Source organism: Elgaria multicarinata, chromosome 4 (genome assembly GCF_023053635.1).
Source record: "Elgaria multicarinata webbii isolate HBS135686 ecotype San Diego chromosome 4, rElgMul1.1.pri, whole genome shotgun sequence".
In the NCBI taxonomy this organism is placed as follows: domain Eukaryota; kingdom Metazoa; phylum Chordata; class Lepidosauria; order Squamata; family Anguidae; genus Elgaria; species Elgaria multicarinata.
Window position 1 is genome coordinate 109883190 of NC_086174.1, and position 24572 is coordinate 109907761.

General features: G+C 39.6%; 1 protein-coding gene across 1 annotated transcript in view; it reads right to left on the reverse strand.

Annotated features, from left to right (window-relative positions):
- The window catches only part of CD109 (CD109 molecule), a 75449-nt gene that overhangs the window by 18884 nt on the left and 31993 nt on the right, over positions 1–24572 (reverse strand). Inside the window, exons 9-25 of the mRNA XM_063124956.1 lie at positions 23351–23480; positions 21848–21957; positions 21441–21668; positions 19275–19376; positions 19115–19181; positions 16501–16673; positions 15603–15755; positions 14578–14652; positions 14126–14189; positions 13488–13605; positions 12901–13015; positions 8056–8169; positions 6207–6425; positions 4608–4746; positions 3725–3901; positions 1232–1313; positions 311–539 (exon numbers count right to left, since the gene is read on the reverse strand). Coding sequence (XP_062981026.1) covers positions 311–539; positions 1232–1313; positions 3725–3901; positions 4608–4746; positions 6207–6425; positions 8056–8169; positions 12901–13015; positions 13488–13605; positions 14126–14189; positions 14578–14652; positions 15603–15755; positions 16501–16673; positions 19115–19181; positions 19275–19376; positions 21441–21668; positions 21848–21957; positions 23351–23480 — 2295 coding nt within the window. The remainder of the gene's footprint in view (positions 1–310; positions 540–1231; positions 1314–3724; positions 3902–4607; positions 4747–6206; positions 6426–8055; positions 8170–12900; positions 13016–13487; positions 13606–14125; positions 14190–14577; positions 14653–15602; positions 15756–16500; positions 16674–19114; positions 19182–19274; positions 19377–21440; positions 21669–21847; positions 21958–23350; positions 23481–24572) is intronic.

Below are 24572 nucleotides of genomic sequence, written 5' to 3' on the forward strand. Positions count from 1 at the left end.
AGTCAGTCGTTGTTAGGAAAGAGCCATAGCTCAGTGGTAGAGCACCTGCTTTGCATGCAGAAGGTCCCAGGTTCAATCCCTGACATCTCCAGGTAAGGCTGGGAAATCGCCTTGCCTGAAGCCCTGGAGAGCCACTGGCAGTCAATGCAGACACTACCCGGGCTAGATGGACCCAATGGCCTGAGTCAACGTAAGGCAGCTTCATAGGTATTCTGTTTCCTTTTTAGTAGAATTCTGATTTAAAATATTATTAAACTGCTTTATAGATGCATTAATTTTTCAGGCACATTAACATCAATGTTACTACTACCTTATTCGTTTTGTACTCTAATAGTGCAGCCATAATATAAGCTGTAAGCGAGACTGGGGTATTAGTGCCTCCTTGCAGTTCGGTATTTAGTAATCTTCCAGGCTCCTGGAATTCTCCACTGGGTTTCTGATGACGCACAATCCAAGAAGCTGTTGTCTCCAGTATATATGGATCAATATCGATGAATGGTTGAGCTTGAATGAAACTTCTTAATACAAAAGCTGATAACCTAGGGTGACATTATTATTAAATACATAAAGTTGAGCACTTTCACAGGTTTCATTCTTTTTGTTTAACAGGAAGTTGCTATTAAGGTTGGATTAAGATCAAGCAAGTTGTTAAAGAAATATTGCAAATATATGCACTGGAAGGCTGAAGCAAAACTTGCAAGTCAATTTTATGTGATGAGCTTAATTTACATATAACGTATTTTCATGAATATGAGGTTTATATCTGGTTCTGTAAACTGTCTGTAAGGGAGACCAAAAATGAACCTTATGTAAGCTGCTCGGTGCTCTTTGGAAGAGAAACAAGGTATAAGTGTGAAGTGATAAATAAATATATTTGGGGAATATACTGGGCTTGTTCTATCATACTCTTACCTCTCGATTTGTCTTCTGTGAGACCTGGAGCCTAGAGAGGCAGCTGTTTTGGCCTGACATACACCTAGGTATGTTCAACAAAACTACAAAAGGGATTCCAAGAGACGAACAAAAACTGCAAGAAGAGTTGCAGGTGGAACACTGGGTGTTTACACTTCCAGTTCTGAGAGCCACAAACATGTAAGCCTGGTGCATGAATGCTGGCTGCATCAAGAGAAATTTGATGCAACATGGTAACTGAAAGACTATTAAAACTACATGGTGCTTACTAGCCAAGGTGGGCGGTTGGGGAGGTGGAGGAGAGAGACAGGACACTTACCACGTACTCCCAGAATTGTCGCTGTTTCCAAAAGCACTGAAAGAGTAATCATCCCTTTGATAGAGAAGCTCTCTTTGGTAGCCTGAAGAAATGAAATATGAGAATAGTACTGTATGACCCGGGATGAGTTCATAGAAGAGGCTTATCACTGATTGCAAGCTAATTGGCTAACCTGATAAGTGGCAAGATCCATGAAGATTCCTTTACTAAAGCAGTTTTACAGGCTCACATTATCAAATAGCAAAATGCTGTAAATCACGTGAATAATATAATGGGAGGATGAACTGGTACACGCGCGCGTGCGTAAACTAGCATGTAAAGTGAGCTAATAAAAAAGGATATGAAAATTACAATGCTTTTTGATTGAAAACAAAAAGTCAATCCATTGACCTTAAACTGAAACTTTCAACACACATAGCAAAGGTACCAGTTAGTAATTCTCAAAATAGTATACTTTTTCAAAGGCCTTCTAATTTTAAGTTGTTACAAAGGTGGGCTATTAGAGGGTTTCATAAAGTGTTTTATAGCAAAAGGCTATTACACAGGAAGCAAAGATTAGAAAAACATTTATAAAGGTAGTTTTGGAGCCAATACTTTTTATGAGTTCAGGAATATGAATTAAAGTTTATTTTATGTTATACTGGGTAGACCACTAACATGTATAAAAGAATACATCATACACAAGCAAATATCAGCTTCAAAAGAAGGAAACAACTGAGCAAACAAGAAAAAAAAAGATATATTTTCCTCTTTTAAAATTAAATCCATGGCCATGATAGCTCTTGTTTTGCCACAAACATTACTAAGAACATTGCTTTAAATCCCAAAGCCAAGCATGATTTAAGCAAAACAATGCATTACTTAATGTCAATTTAATAATTGTGAATCAGTTGTGAATCATTTAAAATAGCTTTAATAAAAGTAATGTTTGGAGAACTTAAAACTTTATGGCAGTATAAATCAATCTACAGGGAGTGACAGATAGCTTGCAAACTTCAAAGAACTCGCTTTAAAAACAGATGTTCATTATTTTTGAAACTAACTGTGTAACTTTAGGGTGGCCAAAGTCCTGTTGTCAGGCCAAATATAGCCCATGGAGCTCAACAAACCAAACCAAACTTTTTCGGTAGCCTTTGTTCCCTCTTTGTGGGAGATTGATCTGGGATTCAAGTCCAAATTTAGTTAAGTCAACAGACTTAAACCAGAGAATTGGCCGGTTGTGTTCATAAAGGATGCAACCTGTGTGATACAAGAACAACTTGGAAGTCAGAACTATGTGTACTGTGACTACATACTCAAGTACAGGAAAGGCAGATAATATTGTGCTGGGTATAAGATTCTCATCTTTCTTACTTTTTTTTTTAAAAAAAGCGTCTAGTCCTTATGATTGTGAAATGTGTAGGCAATGCATAATTTGGGTTACCTTGGCTTAGAATTTGGGTGAAATATTACACATAGCCCTAGCGATTTCTAATTGTGACAGCCTTCTATTGGCAAGCTTTTGAAGTTCATAGAGCTTTTCTTCAGAAAGAATGAGAGGTAAGGTGAGCTTTAAGTATACATCAACACTAAATGAATGTTAGGTTTCCAAAGCTACAGACTTTCACCAGCATTGCTTGGTCCAAGTAAAGGCCTATTTTTTATCATCCCTAGAGTTGAATATGAACAGCCACTTACCAACAGGTAACGTAACACAAGGGGCATGCAACTGCTTGGTTAGCCAGTCGCCTATATCACCCTGGCAGGTGCTTTGCAAGAAATCGTGGGAAATGGAGTTTGATTGATAAATGCCCTCTACCACCAACTGTGCAATTGGGAGAGTTGGGTACTTCTATTATAAAACTCTTGAAAACTTTTCAATATATAACAAAAAGGCCCCCCAAATTATCATTTCCACACACACATCATACATTTAGGGAATGTATAGGAACAAGACGATGATATCATTTTTGTCCAAAGAACCAACAGTAGATGAATAAAGTTAAATCCCACTGTGGAATCCATATGGGATTTCCTGCCAAGTTAAACAGAGGCATAGCAAGCTACTACTGGTATGTGAATATAGGCCACAGCAGGTGTCATTTGTGGAGAGGCTCTATACTGGTGACCATCACTTTCCATACTGTTTCTGCCTATTCTACATTGCTAACCCCATAATCTGAACTATGGATGAGCCACAAAGAAGGCAAACACAGACTATGCAGGAAATGTTGGCCTCCACATAACATCATGGGAGCAGCTTCCTGTGTTTCCACTTCTAGATTGAAAAGTTAGCGCAGGGGTATTTCAACCCTTCAAAGAAATCCACATTAAATGGCAGGCTTGTCTCCAAAAACACATCATTATCATCATCATCTTCACCATCATCATATTTCTTACCCGCCTCTCCCTCTGGATCAAGGCAGGGAACAACATGAAATACAGAAATATTATAAAATACATAAAACTGATTAAAACATGGGAAACTAATACATTGTTAAAAACATTCCCTACCTTCTCTCATATATGATACAGCTTTCGATTTAAGACTCGACTGCAGGTTGCCCCTTTTAGTCAGGTAGTCCAGGACATAGATGTTAGGTGCAAAATTGATCATGTTCTGTTCCCCACAGCCATAAGGCATCTTGATCAGTGACTCCATACCACTGATAGAAGGACCAAGGATATCACCTGAAAGATACACAAGACAACATATGGAAGCACCAAAGCCAACACTGTGGACACTTGAGATAAAGCACCATAGTAAAATTTTCCTGGCATATACTTCTAAGTTACTGGAGCCAATCACCTTGCTTGTTTTCCTTTAAACTCATAAAGAACCCAGGGAACACCATACCTAATATATGCATGCACCACAATGAACCGAGCATGAAAGCATTGACATTATCATAGGTATAGAGAGCATTTTATATCATATATGCAGGTAATGGGGTGTCCAGTGAATGGTCTGGGAGCATCTGAGGTTCTAGCATTACTGAAGTTTAGCAGGTATTGGCTTCATTAGGCACCTGGATAGAAGACCATGGGAGTTCCATGTAAGAGCAGAATATAATAAATATGCTTTTAAAATTTTCAAGGTGTAAAGCATATAAAGCATCAACAGAAAAAGGAGATATTTAAAAAACAGGAACAGAAACTTATTGTCAGTTACATGAGAGTGGCAAATAGAAATATTTCAAGGAATATTTTCTTTTAACATTTCCACCAATTCTTACGGAAAAAGTATAATCCATTTATACAAAAACAATCACAACATCACACTGAAAACTATATAACTTGAATTCATCAATCAGCCAGAGTACAATCAATTTTGTATTTATTTCTTATTCGCCAGTAGATCCCCAAACAGAACTATGAAGAGGAACATAATGCTTACCAATAACGGTGACTTGGACTCTTTCACTGCCAGGTACTGCATCCGAGGGGAAAGTGAAATCCAAAGTTTCCACTAGGTTACTTTTTTGGGACAGGTCCAAAAGAAGTGCCTGTGAATGAAATTGTTCTAATCCCTCTGCCTATCAAAACAACAACAACCAAAGATTAGATGCATCTCCAGATATCATTATTTGATATCATTAGATTTTGTAGATGTGCACGCATGTGTTCCCAATATAATACTGGCAAACGAAACAGTGGAACAATAAATCTTCCCATGCATTTTTTGCCTTGCAAAAGTTGATAGAACACCTTGCATGCTATCAGAATTATATTGTATAATGATATATAAACCCTTTCAAGACTAATAACTGGACCTCCTTATTGAAGTATGAATTGCTAAAGTATTCAAGGAGACAAATTATATTCTCAAATTTAAGTTCATTATTGTGCAGAGAACATCAGAGTTTCTTCACTTTGATGTCAGTACCATTTTGCATAGAAGCTAAACCAACCCTCCAGTTCAAATGTTCTTGGTTTCATAAACCATAGTTTATGATGATCATGTCTTAGGATCCTGGTTGGTTAACTGATATTAAACCAGGAAGTAATGGAGAACTCTAGTTTGAACAAACCGTGGGCTCTGCACCATGCCAGGATTTCTGTTTCACAAGGGGAGAATTTAAGGGGAAACTGTGCAAGCCATTCATTCCCAGCTTGATAAAAAACATGGTTTAACAAGCTGGGAACATTATGTCTAACTGCCTCTATTCTTTGCACTAATCTTCTAAACAAACATGCCATGTACTGGTATTTGTATATATTGTCTGAGCAGAACTGCCTTACATTTCAAGGCTTGGAAACAAACAACCCACTTGAAGTTACAGTGTGACTATCATCAATATTACACACATTCTGAAACTACACAAGCCGTATGCTTGCATTTGGCTGCATCATGCCCAGGGGCATTCCACGTAAAAGATTTGGGGCACATAGCACACAAATCTGTATGAAATGTGCATATGCTAATATATAAACCAATTTAGAAATAATTACTAGCATTTATTTAATTTTTTCAGAAGGCAGAGCCAGCCAATGAATTTCCCATCAAAATCACCTCAAACGCAGTACATTCTTCAATTAATATGTACCCTACCCGGATCATTCCAAATCAGTAGTTCCTCTTCAATTACAATTAAGTTGCAATGGTTTGAAAAAAATGCCCCCCAAAAGAGTGGCTGGTAGATTTTTCCATGAGCAATTCACACACATACTAAAAATGGCAAGGTATGCACCAAAATGGAGTTCCAAAAGTTTTACAGAATGCTCTTTCTGATACAATCAGGTCAATGTACAAGTGCAACATCATGAGACTAGCTCAATCCCACAAGCCATGATGAAATGCTGGTGCTGATGTCATTTGGTCCTCGCTCTATATTTGACACAATGAATTATATGACAGGGCCTTTAAAATATTTGTGTGTGGTTTATGGATTTATATAGAGAACACATATGCATAAATTATCAAAATGTGACTTGTGTACAGTTTTTCAAAGTGTTTCATTCATCCCGCATAAAGGTTGTGGCTGTTTTAAATTACCTTCACCAATACTTGCTGGAATATAGCATCAGAAACAACTGGTGATATTGCTGTAACTCTGATCGGAATCTCTCCAATTTGCTTTGGTTTGATTGGGAAAATGACAGTCTTCCCATCTTCACTTGGCACCCGTACTGACCGCTGGTTTCCCATGGCATTTATATCATTGGAAATAATAAGAATTTCAAAGGTGTCACTTGTATCGAGGGTCACTGTAACCTATAAAACAGAAATGGTTAATTGATGTTTTTCTGCTACTAGCAAAGACAGTTAACGCAGCCGCACTCCTATGAAGTTACATTTGTTTTGCTGTGCTACTTACCCAGGGGCACAGAAAAGGTTTCGTACAGATGTGGCTACTACAGGTTGCTGGCTTACATAACCTTAAACTATCTAGCAACACCCAAGAAAAATACAAACAAGAAAGAAAGGGGGAGATGTGCTGCAGCTGGGGACTAGGAGAACTGAAAAGTTGGAAAGAGAACAGAATAGAGGAGAAAATATTTTGAAAATAGCAAAAGAAAAATAACATATCAAAGAAGAAGTCCCTCTGGCAACAGGAATTATTAGACTTGTGATTTTTTTTAAGGACAGTATTAGTTGAAATGTTCAAAACACAGAATAGAGGTAATACACACCCAAGAACTGAATGACTTAGGAACACACACACACACACACACACACACACACACACAATTCAACTATAAGTGCTTTTGTCAGAGTGAGGAAGTTGACAATTTGAGCCATTACTTATTTTACTGTTTTATCCCAGAGGGAATACATGATAGACACTTGACAGATCAGCTTATCAAAACTCTGTTTTCAATTAAGTTCTGATAAGAGCTCATATTATTTGCAATATGTCAGCTTTTATATATGCACTTCATATTTTTAAGGGGGTAAATTGGCAGGATTATGCTGTGGATTGCCAAGGCAATGTAAGTTTTCATTAAATCGTAATTACATTTTAATTATCAACTTAAATGGCCTTTTCGTTTAAATTCTTTTAATGGATATTATCAGTACACTGATAAGTTTGACCATTTCATCCTGTCTGAAATTTGAAAATGTTCATTAAATTTATGTAATTTGTTTTATATAGTTTTAATAATTTCATGTTGCTCCAATTGACGGTCACACAATTAAAAAAATATCTAGAGACTGCTATATATAATGGTGGCTTTGTCTTTTTATTTATTTATTTATTACATTTCTATACCGCCCAATAGTCAAAGCTTAGTGGAAAGTGTGTCCATTTGCACAAGTTGGGACACCCTATTTTCGGAAACCCTGTTACTAGTAGTAGTAGAAGAAGAAGAAGAGCTCATCGCTGCGTATTTGTGGGAAGATGAATTAAAGCCCCCGAAGAAGTTATTGTATATCCAAAATACACTGAGTGAAATAAATATTTCAGGCACTTTGAGAATTGCTTCTCTCTTGGTTTGTGCAGCATCCAATGCTTTTCCCTTTTGTTGCTTCAATGTGGTTTAATCACTTGTAAATGTGTTTAGGATTGCAATATAAGAAAGTCACGATAATATATTTAATAAATTGCTTCATAATTCCGTAAATGGGGGGATGACAGATTTTTCTGTCCCCTATGGCCATTAACTGATAGGCTTAAGCAGGGTCTTTCCTAATACATACTCTAGCAAGTTAGTGAACTTCTGCAGAGAGACTGCCATGTTAGTCAGTTGCAGCAAACCTACCCAAGAGATCTGTGGCACCTTAAGAACTAACAACTACAAGAGGCCACAAAAGAGTTAAACTAGAGTTGGTAAATAGCAAAGACAGGACAATTACAAAACAGGTTGGGGAAAAGAACAAATAAAGGTTTCAATATTTTTACCTCAATGCTTTCTTTCAAATAATTGAACATGTTGACTTCCAATATAAATTCTTCTCCTCTTGTAATACTAGGAGGAAGGTTTAAGGAAAGAAAAAAGGGCTGGAAGACTTCTAACTGGAAAACAAAAGTAATGCAACAGTGAACCCTTGTGGTGTACAGTTTACTTGTTAAACGGAATACAATTTAGAATACACGAGGTTGTTGATTAAAAGTGGAAGTGAGGAGCGTGCAGGAGGCAATGTGGTCACGCACTCCTGCTCAGGCATGAACACATTCATTTTCTGATTAGAATTTCAGACCTTGACATAAAAACACACATTCGCTCACCTCACCCAAATTAGCCAGTTAGGATTTACCTGGCCAAAATAGGGTATCAGGCGCTGCTGTGCTGTGAAGTGCAGTGGAGTGCAGGCCTCTAAGAAACAGAGGACAACTTTCACAGGGCAAATTGGGTTATGTTTTGCACTTCAACAAATCAGGCCACTTGAAGTGCCTCAACATGGTTGTCAGAAGCTCACATATACAGTTTGAACAAGTATGCCTTTCTCACAAATGGAGAAAGCAGGTGTAGTCATGATGCCCATCAACATGCCAACTTCTCAGAGTTAATATGGGGCTTCAAACACAGATGCACCATTCCCATAGTCCAACATATGGAGAGAGATGTCATTTTGAAAATGTTGTCACTCGACATGCCTAATATTGCATTTAGTTATATTGCCCCCCTGGACCCTGCATAGGGTGCTTAATTTTTAAGGCCTTTCTGAAATGCGCCTGTCACCTACAGTTATAAAAGGAATTTACTGCTGATTATAAAATAAAAACTTAAGGTACTGGTTCAGGAGGAAAATAAACTATATTAAAAGGGTATTCTGCTTTTTTAAAAAAATATGGCTGTGTTACAACCAGGAATTATTTTGTTGATCTGGTCAGTAAAACTACGTTATGTCAGGCAAGACGTGCAGGGCCTGCCTAAGATATTTTGTTGCCTGGGTGAAACAACAAATGCCCCCCTCCATCCCACAGATCAAGGTGCACAGTTATTTGGCACACCAGGAAGAACCCCACAAGTGCCTGTACTTTGGGTTAAAAATGCAATAAGCAACCTACTGCCGTTTCATGACACCTAAAATCAGCTGCCTCAGGCAGCCATATCACTGCCAAACGTTCAGGCCTGCTGGTGTCTAAAATATAGTAAACTCCAGATCTTGCCAGGCCCCACAACTGATCCATCAATTTTTTTCCCCTGGCACCATAACTAGCTTCCCTGCTAACTTCGCCCCTCCAACCCTTCACTCACCCACCCAAGTATCACTCAAGGCACGTATGTTTTTGAAAGTAAAATTTGGCAACCCTGTGATCAACTGCGCAAGGGGTTGTGTGAATAAAATAGAGCTTTCTTGCATATTTCCACGTTTCCAAAGAGCATCTACCACCAGCCAATGCATTCAAGAAACTGCCCTGTCAGGGCAAGGCAGAGTGGGCTGATGTTCAGAAAAAATAAGTAAGTCTCACTTTACACATAGATCTCAGTTCATACTTCTGGATCATGCCATGTTCACCAGGATCATGCAATAGGAAAAATATATCAAATGGAAACAAACATGGACCATAGCAAAGATTTGTAATCAATTCCAGATGGAACCCATTCCTAAATACTGTCAACTTATTAACACTATATGCATAAAGCGTGTGTAATGCTCAATTAGATGTTTCTATAAAATATTCTTCGTGTGTGATAATGTATAACATGTTTTCACCATATGGAGCTCTAAAAATGGAACTGAGCAACCCAACGGCATACAGTGGGGAAATTAGTCACTGTGAGAACTGAAATGGAATCTTGGCTTTGAATTTATTAAAGTCTCCTCAATTCTAGGCATGAGTAGCCAAGTCTATACTTTCATAAAGTCTGAAATCATCAGGTTTAATCAATCTCTGCCAAATTACATTCAGGAAAAAAGAAACGAAACATAGACCTTAATCCCATATGAGCCTGAAATAAAATGTAAGATCCAAATCCAAATTCCTGAATGAGGTGATGTTCATAATCAAATGTTTCATTTCATGTATAACTGCCAAATACAAAGCTTGGACCCAAACCTCAACCCATCTTTTTGAGTATAATCTCAGGTTTGACACTAAATACTGTTTGTTAAATTTAACAATACTGATTTATTTTATAAACTTGTACCCTACTTTATCTTAAAACAAATCAAGGTGGTGAACAAAAAGGAAATTATATCAGCTAATGAGCTCCATAATAAAATTACCAATAAACATTGTTGCTCCAATCCAGCTAACTTATTCATAACTAAAACCCATTGGAACCAACAGAACAAGTTAGTTGCAACTAACACAAGTCACACTTTTTACTAAGGCCTAGTTCAGACATAATGGAAAGTCATGCCTCCCTGTAGTTAAGTGAATGAGCTGCGGCAAGCCTCAGACTCATATATTTCTCTTTCCCCTCTCTTCTTCCACATGCCAGAGAAGGAATTCGGAAGCATCTATTTCCAGTTTTAAAGTACCCATGTTCCCCAGAATGTCCTACCGCTAAGGACTGTGATTTGTTTAAACTATGGTTTCAGAACTATTCAGGATCTGAAATCACAGTTTGATCCTAGCTTGTTCTCACTAACCAAAATTTTAAAAAGCCATAGTTTGGTTAGTTTAAAACTGGAAGCGGATACTTCCAATCTCTGTTCATATATCCTGTGCCCCAACCTCATGATCAACTCTGGAAGCAAGTAGCACCACCAATGTACTCATTGCCTGATCAGGATAACATGGGACTTCCTTTGCAAAGCCGTGCTACTTCTGTCAATACAAGGTTTATTGTGTGCTCCCGTGGCCATGAATAACTCCACTTCAGATGTTGCACCACACTGGACCTAACCAGCTGGGAGGGAAACCTGAGAATAAAACTCTGCATTATGCAACTTTCTATCAGCATAGTTCAGGAGTGCTCCTTAATGATGAAGAAGATTAATCAAATTTATGCAGCGCTTCCCACCACAAAAAAACAGATTCAAAGCGATTTACACACTTTGGCCTGGTTCAGACAACACACTAAACCATGCTGCTTAACCACAAAATAGTTAAGGGAATGGATGCATTCCCTTAACCATTTTGTGGTTAAGCAGCATGGTTTAGCGTGTTGTCTGAACCAGGCCACCGTATGGAAATCCAGGATTAATATAACAGGAAAACAAAAACTCCAAAATTAATATAAATCCTAATTAGCACAATAATACAAATAAACATACAGATCATGAAGCATGATCTAAAAAAAATACAAAATGAAAAGTGTTCATCCACAAATTAGGCTTGGCTCCTTGATGACCAGGAGGAAGCAATGCCTAGGAATGCTCTTGTGCATAAGCAATGTGTGTGAAGGAGGAAGATAGGCCTCCATAATATCACATGTATCATGTAGAGAAAAGGAACCCTAGGTCATCACTAAGGCAACAAAAGTTAATTTTACTTTAAATTCTTCCCTTTTTTGTAGTGATGCTTTCAGCTCACCGACTCAAAGCCTGTAACATTATTTCTTAGACTGCAGCACCCTCTAGAGTCTTTAAGTCCTATATGCTGGCTGGAGGATGCTGGGGGTTGTAGGACTTTTTCTGTCTAAACATGCATACGATTGTGCTTGTAGGCACCTTGTGATATCAGCAATCTTTATACCACACAGATGTGTTACTGCTATCAGCATAGCTGACACAAACCCAATGACCTTTATATGACTGAATCTCCCATTTTGAGAATTTTCCTTCCTTGACCGCTTTCCCACAAAAAAGTTAAAAAAAATCCCACACACAAAGATATGCCTGTGGCATAAGAAAATATTAGTATATTATCCCAGATATTACCAAAATGCTTTAACTACATAAGCTAGAGTATTAGAAATATCTCCTTAAGAAAGCAATCCTATGCTTTTGCTGGAGCATTCCGATCCTGGAGTGCTTCATTTTTCTTCCATCGGTTTGTGGGAAAAATCAGTCTCTCCCATCTAAACATGCTAAGGAGTTTTCTCAATGTATCTCTCCCAGAGATACACTGAGAAAACTGCTTAGCATGTTAGATGTTTTTCTGGGTCAGGGGTGTGATTGTCAGATGGAAGGACTTAGGATCCCTCAAATCTTTACCTACTCCCTCCTCACCCATAGAATGTCCGATTTCTCCCCTCTACCAGGTCAGAGATCTGGCCTCACAGAGTAGGGGTGAGCAAAATGTGGCCCCTCCAGATGTTTTGACCTACAACTTCCATCATGCCTCACTATTAGTCATGCAGGCTAGGGCTGATGGGAGTTGTGGGCTGAAACATCTACAAGGCCATGTAGCCCACCCCTGTAGTAAAGGAAGACATCATGGAAACATCTGTGATCGCTGGGAGAAGCCAAAAAAAAAGGGCAGCGAGATAAAAAAAAACATTCCAAGGTCATAGTTCTGTCTGGGGCCTCAGAGGAGGTTTTCTAGACAATCCTACTGCCCCAGGATGTTATAGGATTGCTCTCTCACTTAACTAGAAATTATTCTTTATTCATGTTGCTCTGAATGAATGGTTAATAATGTTTGTTGTACTTTAAAGGTTGATTTTTGTTTTTACATTGTTGTGAACTGCCCTGGAATTAATAATAATAACAATAATAATAATAATAATAATTTATTTCTTACCCATCTCTCCGATTGATGAAGGGCAGTAAACACATATTTTAAAGAAAGAAAGAACTGCAATACTATGAAGAGCTACTGTGGTCTTACAAACAAGCTTTGCTTCAAATTCTGCATATTTGAAGGCTTTTATCTTCCAAACAATTCAGACCATAAGGGTTTCCTTACCTCAATGGGCATTTTTATCACACCCAATCCAAGATTTTCAGATATTATAAATGCACTGGCTACCCAGGAAGTAATGGTATCAGGAACAGTAACATTCACTGTTGCTTGAGTAGATCTAAAGATGGGGAAAAAGACAGAAGAACAATTTTTAAAAATACACATTGATGATGGTCATAGATCAATATTTTCCTGATGGAGTAGTGGATGTTTTGTTAATTAGGTTAGTTGCCTGCAGGAAGTTTTGCCAAGGTACAAATGAGGGCTGAAAACTCGATCAATTCATACTTTATGCGGCAACAGTGCTTGCCACATAATGTTTGTAAACATGAAGTAGAAATATGCTAAAGATCTCTAAAGGCAAGGAAAACAAACTTTTCATACACTTCTAGTTCTCACTTGATGACTTTACTCACATTTTGTATTTTATTATAATACAAGTTATAAATGACAGTAAGTTTTTACTTCAGAAATATAAACTGATTAGTGCATAAACATTAATAATATAAAAGTAGAAAGTTGCAGAAAGATGCATTAATGATTCTCCTGTATGGAAGCATAAAGAAAAACATATTTTTGTTAGTTTTTACCTCGTCGTGATTTCACGCCAAATCCACGTCTCTGGAAAATTTGTCCTTACATGGGGACTACCAAAATCAGCAGGCACTGCTGTCCCCACCGAAGGGTGAGAAAATTCATACTCGTACCCTGAAAAAGCAGTAACACCAGTATCTGATTGGAGGGAAAGAACATGGTAAGGTTTGTTTTTTATAACCAAGAAAAATAAGTTGGGGTGGATCCAAATGTCAACTTCTGTGAACAGTGGATCTCCTTCTATCCACAGAGGGCTTTTGATTCAATGGAGGGATCCCACTGGCAGAAGGGAGGGAGAGGGTTAAGCTTTGCCAATTTCCCCCTACCTCTGCAGCCCCCGGCACCACCTCCCACACTGTTCTGGAGGGTCCCCAAGCCTTCCAAGGGTGCAAGCTGGTGTAAGGGAGTGTGGAAATCAGCAAGTCACCTCCCCCTACACACACACACACACACACACACACACACACCTGGCAGTATGCCTTGATCCAAGCCATTGTGTTTGGGATCTACACAGTATGCTCAATGATGTTAATACACAGCATCATAAATTATGTCCCCCTCGTCATTTCTGTCATGATATACGTATCATGAGCTACAAAACAAGGTATTAGTAACTTGATCTGTCTTTACTTACAGAAATCATCATAATCTTCATATTCTGCAAGGCTGGCATCAGTTGAAACCCAGAGATTGCATTTCTAAACACAATGTAGAAAAGTATCTTTCAATTTATAATGCACAACATAGGAATACATTTTCCCCACCTGTTTTATTACTAACATAATTCAAGGAAAGTAAATACAAAAGGGTTTGAGTTTAGAGAAACACACACACATATACACACACCACCACCACCACCCTCCAAAATCTAGTGCTGTGGAAGAGAAAGCCTTCAGCACCCAGAAAGAACTGAGCTTTCCTCTGTCAGATCTCATCTGAATACATGTGCTGCTAAATATATTTGGTAGTGAGTATATCTACACAATACAACTTTTGACTCTGTATTTGTTACTAAACTTTGATGTTCCTTCAAACACCAAAACAATTGAGGACATGGAAATTAATGTATACATTTTAGAACTGTACCTGAAAGACACCGAAGGAATTTATGGGCTCACTGTAAAATAGTTCTTTATTATATAAATTTAGTTCGTGATGAATCTAGAACAAACAAACAAAGTGTTTTGGACTGGGAAAACTCCAAGAATGTGATTAAACATGGATCTCACTTTAACAAAGTATACTCTACTTAGTAACTACTTTATTTGTAAGAACAACAAACTGAAAACTAAAGATACAACAGTCATGAAAATCAGCAATAGGTCATCCGCAATATTTGGGTCTGAATATGAAGTTTACAAATAGAAAGATGAGTAATTGAATATATAAAGGATTGCTAAGAAAATGATTGAAGAACTCAGGCTGCAGCAGAAGGAGAGAAGGGAAACAGGGGGCCACCATCCGCTCTGCTGAGAAAGTAACTGCAACAGGCTCCCCTCTCCATGAACTGGCAGAAGGCATAACGTTGGGATACTGCTGAGGGAGAGAAGGAAAGCAAGGCCACCCAGACATCTATGCTGAGAGAGAACAGCTACTGTTGGCTCCTCCTCTCCTGGAACGGTTTTCACTCCAGCTGGCCAGGACACTTCCTAATTAAGAATGAATGCCTGAAAAGGGGGGGGCCTCCCTCCTCCCTCCCCCAATCCCTTTTCCTTTGGGTCATCTTTTTTTAGATTGAGGGAAAGGACTGTTTTATTATTGCTCTTTGTAAACCACTCAGGGAGCCATTTTTGGTTGAGAAGCCCTTCAGATAAATACATACATAGGGAATACATTAAAATATTTTCTTTCTCCCCGCCTCCTCACTTCTACCACTTTCTCGGTTTTGTCAATAGTCTCACTAGATCATCTGAGGCTGGAAAAGGCACAGACTACACATTCCCTTAAATCAGGCAACCTGTGGTCCTCCAGATGCTTTGGCTTACAACCTCCATTGGCCCTAAGTGTCTGTGCATCCAGTTATGAAGTAATTGTGCTGTAACTGCTTCTATAACCTTGCACAGCTCTGAAAAACACTTCAAAAATAAATAAATTCCCTGTTAAAAACTTACTGCATCTTCTGTGATATCACTCCTTTTCCCCAGAAGCTTTGTGCTTTTGTCAACAACTAGAAGTCCAATAGTTGTTTTGGGTTCTGTCACACTGATTTTGAGGGTGACATTCTCAGAAGGTTGAGCTCTATTTTTATTCCAATACATGTTGATCTAGAGGAGGAAATCATAATGACATGTATTATGCAGGAGGTAATTTGAAATGAGTAATTACTTTCGCTCAAATGTTTATCCTTGCATTTAGTTCGATGTAACTGAAGTTCTGGATTAATTTCAAAAGTGTGGAAGAGCCAAATCAGATGCAAAACTGTGAGATCCCTGTTCAAATCTCTCCTTTTTTAATGATAAATGCAGCCATAAATGCAGTCATGCTATAACATTAATGATAAATGTTATAGCATGAGTATGGAATTTCAACAGAAAGAAGTGTGCTTTGAAGTCTTCTTATTGGGTTCTGGAGCTTGACAATGGCCAGATCTACACCATGAAAGCAGTATATAAGAGACAGGAGCCACACTACTGCTTTATAGCAGTATTGAAGTCCATTGACAACTGTTGGGGACAAGGACACATACCAATACCATATACTTCTTTCATACCACTTTCATAGTGCTATATCCTGCTTGGTGTGGCTCCTGCCTCTTATAAACCACTTTCATAGCACTAAATACTGCTTGGTGCAGATCTGGCTAACGTCATGTAAAGGACCTGCAAACTTCTGTGAGTGACCAATTACGAGCATGCAATAAAAGCCTCATGTAATTAAGCCTTCTAATAAAGAAAACTCATTTTGGAGCCATAAATTAATCAATTAGCTCTTAACAGAACTTGAGCTTGGAAAGTAGTTTGGAAAATTCCACCTTCTGACTTAATGAAAAATGAAGTACTGAACTCTTACCTGGTTTTTAAAGACAGGCTGAACAGGAACACTTAGAACATCATTTATTACTTCGCCATTATCGTTCACATAGTAAGCAATTATGCATGCCATAGGAGCCCAAGAATGTTCTGGTGTTAAAGTGAATGCTGTGGACTTCTTTTTACCTGCAGCCACAATTTGCTCTTTAGACACTACCTGAGTAAAAAAGAAAATAGCTTAATTAATCTGCCCATAAGTTCTGTTAATTTGAAATGGTCACAAGTCCCACAATTCAGTTTTGTAAAAAGCATCTAAAACAGTGGTTCCCAAAGTGGGCGGTATTGCCTCCTTGGGGGCGGTGGGATTGCATAGGGCGCATTAAGAGGCAAGGGGGTGGCAGGGGGAGCTAAGAAGCAAAGGGGCGGCAGGGGGGCGCTCAAGGTGGTCTTTTCCGAGAAGTGCCTCTCCAGAAGGTCTTAAAACCCAGGTACATTTTTATGGGAGAAGGTAGTTTGGTCCCAAGCCATATAGGGGAAGAATCCACACATGTATTAATACCATTTAAGAAGAGTCCTTTTAACTGTGAATTGAAATGTTTCAAAAGCACCAAAACACTAATGAAGAAGCATACTCTGCTTGGTGTGTGCCCCGCCACGCCAGCTGCAAAACAGAGGCATTCATTCGCTCGCTCGCTCCCTCCCTCCCTCAGCAAGCCTGCCACGGGTACTTCCCATTTAAAGGGGCCTTGCGCAGTACGGCCCCTTTTTCATTCTCAGCTCCTCAGCTTAGCTCCTCTGCCCGGCCGCCACTGCTCAGCCCGGGCACCCAGACCAGCAGGATCCAGAGGAACGTGGCCCCTTTAAATGGGAAGCACCTGCCCCAAGCTTACCAAGGGAGGGAGGGAAAAGAGAGTGAACGCCTCTGTTGGCAGCCAGCATGGCGGGGCACACCAACCAGGATATGTGTCTTTATTAGCATTTTGGTGCTTTTGAAACATTTCAATTCACCATTAAAAGGACTCTTCTTAAACGGTATTAATACATGCGTGGACTGAGGAGGGTCTTGTTGGCAGCACAGCTTCAGACAACTCAGGCTGATAGAGCGCCTCTCCTGGCATGACCCTACCCAAATATACTACACTCATCATCTAAGGCCCTCCTCAGAGTGCCTCCTCCTAGCAGAGGTTTGCAAAAAAAAAAAGGAGTTTTTTTTTAAAAAAAAATAAGTTAGGATACTGCTGTGATTGACCTGCTTTTTAAGCACATGCGTTCTCTTGCAGCAGCATTTTGGCCCTGCCAGGTGCTCCTTGGCATGGGGCTTGCTGCCGCCGTTAACCCCTCCCTCCCTAACCCCGTTGGACTCCCAGGGGGCACTGGGCATGAGTATGTGGAACTAAGGGGGCGGTTACCTGAAAAAGTTTGGGAACCACTGATCTAAAATATACCAGATACTGTACTGAAGTAACATGAATAAGTCCTTGGCCATAGGCTCATAATTTAAAATTGACTTCTGTGCCAAATTCCTTTGGGAAAAGGCAGAATAAAAATGTAGATAATACCAATAAATAATGCATTTCAATTCAAGGTTGAAGTTTTCAGTAAGTTTCCTAAGAGGTTTCCACCAAACAAAGATCTGAATCCATGATGTGTTGGTTTCAGATCCTGCTTTGTACCCGAGTGGTTTAGCGTTTCATCTGAACAGTGTTTTTATTTTCAATCTCGGAAACTATGGTTTCCGAGATTGAAAATAAAAACACTGTTCAGATGAAACACTAAACCGCAGCGGATAAGCATTTTGAGCTAAACATTATGGCTTAGCGTGTCATGTGAACCATTCCTAAGCATGGTGGCTACATTGCTATTTACTGTTCTACTCTGTACAGCACCATGTACATTGATGGTGCTATATAAATAAATAAATAAATAAATAAATAATAATAATAATAATCACGATTTAAACATGCTCACTAACAATTTACTGTAAAATGGTTAGCAGCCTAACCATGGCTTAGCATGTTGTCTGAACAGGCCCAAAGAGAACCTATGTTTAATTAAGCCAGGAAGTCTTCAATTGCTGCAGGCTGAAAAGGGAGCAACACAAGCAAAGAGTGCACAAGCACAAGGCTCATGCATATCTCAGCTTATTAAGCAATAATGTGCATGCCCAACCCAGCCTATAACCCCTTTAGTCCTCTAATTTCATACCAGCTGAACTCCATTTGTAAATCATACACCATTTTCTTGAAAAGCCAAACCGAGCTGCCTGTACATTAGGCAATTTACAGCATTTGACCATGCTGTAAATATCAGTGTTGATATTTGACACTTTACAGAGCAACAAACCCACACTTGGCCAGTTCCACCATGGCCAGTTCCAGCTCACTGATGAGCATATTTGAATGATACAAGAGGGTCCCAACACTTTTTCATACTGACAAATAATTTGCATTTTAGGTGTACACTGTAGAATGTGCATATGTGCGTGAAGATAAATCCAACTGTATATTTGCTGGAATAATTGAGTAAATGAGTATTTTTCCATCTGAAATTACACTTATTGTTTAATACCAAAGCCATATCGTTGACTATTGCTGCTTTTCTTATGTTTGTTAAGGCTGAATTGTTGTAAACCAAATTTAAAATAATAAAAAAACCTACCATATAGCCGATCTCTTTCACAGGTCTATTACTTTGAACATTCAGCTCCAAAGGTGTCCCAACCTAGGAAAAATAACATGATTTGAATGAACATGGCTATCTCGATGTAATGCATTATTGGTGAATTAAGAAATCAGTGAATTACTGGTAAGTTACCTTTACATCTTGACTTGATTTTTTAATCAGGAGATAAGTCATGCTGGCAGAGTGGAATATATCATGTACGGATATAGAAGACTGACTCCCCAGAAATTTGGCCTGGATTAAAAAGAGACCCATGATGATCATGAGAAAAGTGGAGAAATTTTGTGAACATTTATTTATTAGTAGAAGTATTACTATTGTTAATATTCTTAATAAATAATAATAATAATAATAATAATAATAATAATTGTATACTCCTTAATATAACAAAACCCCAAAGCAGTTCACATACAAAAATCACAGTTACAAATACATCTATAATACAGTAACACAAACTTTTTAAACGTATAACAACAAAGGTAAGATAAAAGGCAAGAAACAACAGAGAAATGGAGCAGAAACATGAGGATCACTTATAAGCCAGTGAAAGCTTGGCTGAACAAGTATGTTTTCAGGAGCCATTTAAAAAACACCAGATTTTTCTGCTTCTTGAACCATATGTGGGAGGGCACCACTACTGAGAAGACCTGCTTTCGAGATGTGATGTGGTAACATTTTGTTAGTTGTGGAATGGCCAACAAGGTTGTGGAATGACCCCTCAAGGGGTCGCCTGGGTGTATATAGAGGAAGGTAGCCCACTAGGTATCCGGTCTAAAGTTCTTTGGGGCGTTGTATGTCAACAACAGACCCTTGAACATGGCTCAGTAGCTAATAGGCAGCCAGTGCAGTTCTTTTTACTGTGTACATGTCCAAGTGCCCCACTGAGCATCTTAGCTGCTGCAGTCTGCGCTAGCAGCAGCTTCCTAACCAGGTGAAAGGGCAGCCCCAGACAGAGTGAATTACAGTAACATAATTGCGAAATTACCAGCACATGGGCCACAGTGGTTAGGTGAACCCTATCCAGAAGCAGACATTGTTATCAAACCAACCAAAGTTGGTAATGGGCACTCTGAGCCACTGAGGTCACCTGGGCTCCAGTGATAAAGATGGATCTAGGAAGACCCACAGACTATTATGACCTGTTCCTTCAGAAGGAGTGCAACCCCATCCAGAACAGGTGAATAACCCAATTCCCAGACTTGGGAACTGCCCACCTATAAGGTCCCTGTCATATCAGGATTCAGCTTCAGTTTATTGGCCCTCGTCCAGCCCATAACTGCATCCAGGCACCGGTTCACCAGTGTTCAAGTCAGCATGAACGTGAGCAATTTCAGAAATAGTATAATTATTGGCTCTTCTAAATGAAGACATGAAGCTGCTTTATGCTGTCAGAATTTTTTTAAAAATAGGACTACACTCCACCAGAATACCAACATGGAGTGGTGGGGGTGGACAAACCAAGGGTTCCTGAAATAATTTTTTCAGGTTATCTTCTAAACAGTCATCTCAAGCAGTCATTTCATGCTTTTGATTTTCTTTTTCCTCTCAGCAGACTAACTGAAGATAGGGTGCTATTGATTCTATTTAAACTATTGCTAGCAATGCAAGTATAAACATTTGTCCAGTTTAAACAATCATTTAAGCCATGGTTTAGGTGACTGCAAATGAATCATGGCAAACCTTGAGTTCGCTCCTCTTCCCTTCTCCTCCACATTTCCGCACAAGAGGAGAAGAGTAAAAGCTTCTGCTTTCATTTTTCACTAATCCAGTTTCTTGTCATACATGAATTTGGGGAACTGTGTTTTATTCTAACTGTAGTTAGTTAACAAACTAGGATTTAAACCTAGTTTCAGTCAGCTTGGAGTTTTTTAATTAACTAAAATTAGAATAAACCACAGTCTCTGGAGACTGTATATAAAAGGAAACTGGGGTAAGTAAATAATTAGATTTAGAATAAACCACAATTCTCTGAGTTTGTATGTAAAAGGAAACTGTGGTTAGTAAATAATTTAAAAAGTGAGAGTAGAAACTTTCACTCTCTTCCTTTTGAACTCTAATAATAACATAAGCAGGCTTCACAGGATTGTTATAAGGATTACTGAAATGCATATGAAGCACTTGAAGACTAGGGTAGGCATCAGAAAAGATTTCCAACCTAAGATTTATCTACTGATTAAGGTCATCCCCCAGCTGGTGGAATGGGGATGGTGGGAGTTGTAATCCAAGGCCAGGAGAGCACCAGGTTGGGGAAACCTGGATTAAGGTTTTGTGTGAAATGCAATGGCATGAAAAATATACCTCAACATGCAATGCTGTCGTATTTGCCCGAACTGGAAACTCAATCTGAATCACCCCATTCTCTGGAACAGGGTGGGTTAGGTACTCAGCTGACTCATTTCCCTGAAATTCATTTCCATAAGGATGATGCATGTAAGCAGCTCTTCCTGGGGCTTTGATAGTGATCAGCACATCATTCTTTCGTTCGTCAGAAGTCAGTGGCTTGTTGTCAAGTTTTGTTATTTTCAGCTGAAAACAGTAAAATGCATATCCATAAATCAACAAGCAAAAGATCTAGTGACATAAATGACGCTACAATTAACCTCTTTTATACGACAGCTTCAATCAATTTTTAAAACATAATTCTGTCTCCATGATGTTTCCTTCATTTATGATACTGATACAGCAAAAAGTAACAGAAAACTCACCGTAGCCAAGAAACTCAGGGAAGGCTTCAGAACTCTTGGATACTCAGAAAATTCTAATAAGTAGTCATGATGTTTTGGAAATACAGTAGTACTTGTATTTTGGGAGATTCCTGTTAAGAGGTTTTTAAAAAGAGACACATGTATAATCACTTATTCCCAATAGCACCTGGGGAGTATATATTTCTCGTAATTCCAGCTGTCAACAGTCTAGACTGCTGTTGCTAACATTCAAAATGAGGGCCTAAAAATGTAATCACACTTCCTTTTGAGGAAGAAATGCCACATTGAACAGAAAGCACAGGATTTCTATCACTTGACATCAATAATTATTGGCACTTGCAAACACTGTGAACATTTCACAATTGCTGCTTGAGTTTAAGGATAAGAGCAAACAATAATACATACAAGCAAAAACAGCAAATCATGTAAAGAATCAAATTACCCAATATCTATGGAAATTTATTCTTTGTCAAAGATCCGATTATTCAATTGTTGCAGCGTTTGAAGACATTTTCTGCAAAGTCTTATAGTTAGGGTTCCCAACACAGTGCCCATGGGCTCCCTGCCACTCTCTAAGGCCCCTTGTACCCACCTCTCCCAATTTTGTAATTGTAAGAGGGTGTTCTGGTGGGTGGGGAGGACAAAATACAAGGAATCCTATGGCCTCTCCAGCCCCAGTCATACCTCCACCAGCGTGCCCTCTCTAGATGGGCTCGGAGGCCCATCGAGAGAAAATAACATACAGAGAGTGAAATAACACACTGAGGGTGAAAATCGTCTCTGCAACTCCAACCACGCTGCCGGCAGCAGCTCAGCAGGGCATTGTATACACAGAAGCCTCCGAGTTCAGAGGCTTCCATCTCCCAACAATTATATGTTAGGTTTTTGTGAAGAAGAGAAGCACCTTGTGGTTTCTGCCATCAAGCATGGGACCAATGGCCACTGGGAGGCTAAACACCCTGCTTCCCAGGAACGACATCAAGCCAAGGAGGAGACCAAGCCAGCCCATCTATTGGCCAGAGAAGGAGCAGTTGCAGGGAGCTCACTTCCCCACTCCCTGCCAGAAAGAACACTCAACTCCAAGTGACACGTGCCCTGCTGGGACTGCGGAAGGAAGGGGAAAGAACATTCCAGCCCCATCCATTGGCCTAAGGAGGAAGAGCCTCATTCAAGCCAGAACACCAGCAAGGGAAGATCAGCCTGGCCAGGTGCGTTTAGAGGCCTGCTTAGGATTCACCACCTCGTTCTGGCCTTGAAAACATTATCTCTCTCCTCTCCCTTCTCCCCTCCCCTCTTCTTGTGTGTCTTGTTATTTTAATTTATAACCCTGTTGGCAAGGCCTGTCTCTCTCTGTCTTTTTATTGATGTGAGCCAATTTGGCAAACAATAATTGTCCAAAAAAAAAAAAAAGCAGGATAAAATGCAATAAACAAACAAACAGAAGTGTTCCCAGGGCTGTTTTCCTCCCTTCCCTTAAAGAAAATGCCAAATTAAACAAGATACCTGTAAGTGATTCTGTAACCACAGCTGTAATTTCTATAGGCATTTGCTGAAACATATACTCATCCGGATCTGTGTTAGTTATATTCTTCATCTCTAGATTGTCAAGTGTAAAGTTCACAGATCCACTAATCTGTAATCAAGAAAAAGTCAACTGATTTAGTGTTGTTGTTTTTTAAAAGAATAATAAAAAAATAATATCAGGACGGATCACATTTGTTGTCACTGCATTTGACTCAGTGTTTGAGGTGGTATTAGTGGAGCATATTGCCAAAACTTGCACCTGCAATGCTCCTAACAGACCAGAGCAAGCTTAAGAACATAAGAAGAGCCATGCTGGATCAGACCAAGGGTCCATCTAGTCCAGCGCTCTGTCCACACAGTGGCCAACCTGTTGTCAACCAGGAACTCACAAGCAGGACACAGTGCAACAGCAACAGCCCACCCTTGTTCCTAGCAACTGGTGTATATAGCCTTACTGCCTGATACTGGAGGTAGCCATCAGGACTAGTAGCCATTGACAGCCTTGCACATTAAACTGAGCAACTCAGAGGTCTGCTCTTGCTGGCTTTGGATCACCTTCTCATTGCTCTCTATCATTACTTCACTCCACCAGAAAACTTCACAGGAGCTGGGTCTGGCACATGATTATACTCGCTGGCATGCGCAAGGGGTGTGCCAGGTGTTCCCAAGCACACTCTAATGTTTGGGGCCGCCTCTGCTTTCCTGCACGCACCCCCCCCCCTCGAATCGGGGCTTTTAAGGAGGACAGGAAGGGTGGTGAATTCTACTGATTTTTCCACCCCGCCCCTGCCAGGAAGGCCAATAATTCTGTTTGCAGGCGAAGGCTGGAGCTGCTGCTGCCAGTCCACTCAATCAACCAGCCACTCTCTCCTTTGCTGCCCCCTTACTCTTGCCTTGTGCTCCAGCCACACATGGAGCTCACAAGAGTTAGCTGGGCCTCTCGTGATCATTGGAGCACAAGGCGGGAGCAGCAGCGGCTGCACAATCAGGGGAAAACCTGAAAGAGAGAGAGAGAAATGCTGTGTGTCTTCTGTTCTCCCTGCTTCCTCGGCCCGCAGGCCAGAAAGACTGGGAGAGAAAAGGAAAAAGTGGGGTAATTGCAGTGCCCCCAGGCCTTTCCTGGCTGAAGAGGATTCTTCAAAGTCTTTCTGCATCCAGCTTCAGGTTTTCAACAGCGCAGGAGTGCTAAAACAATGTCCTT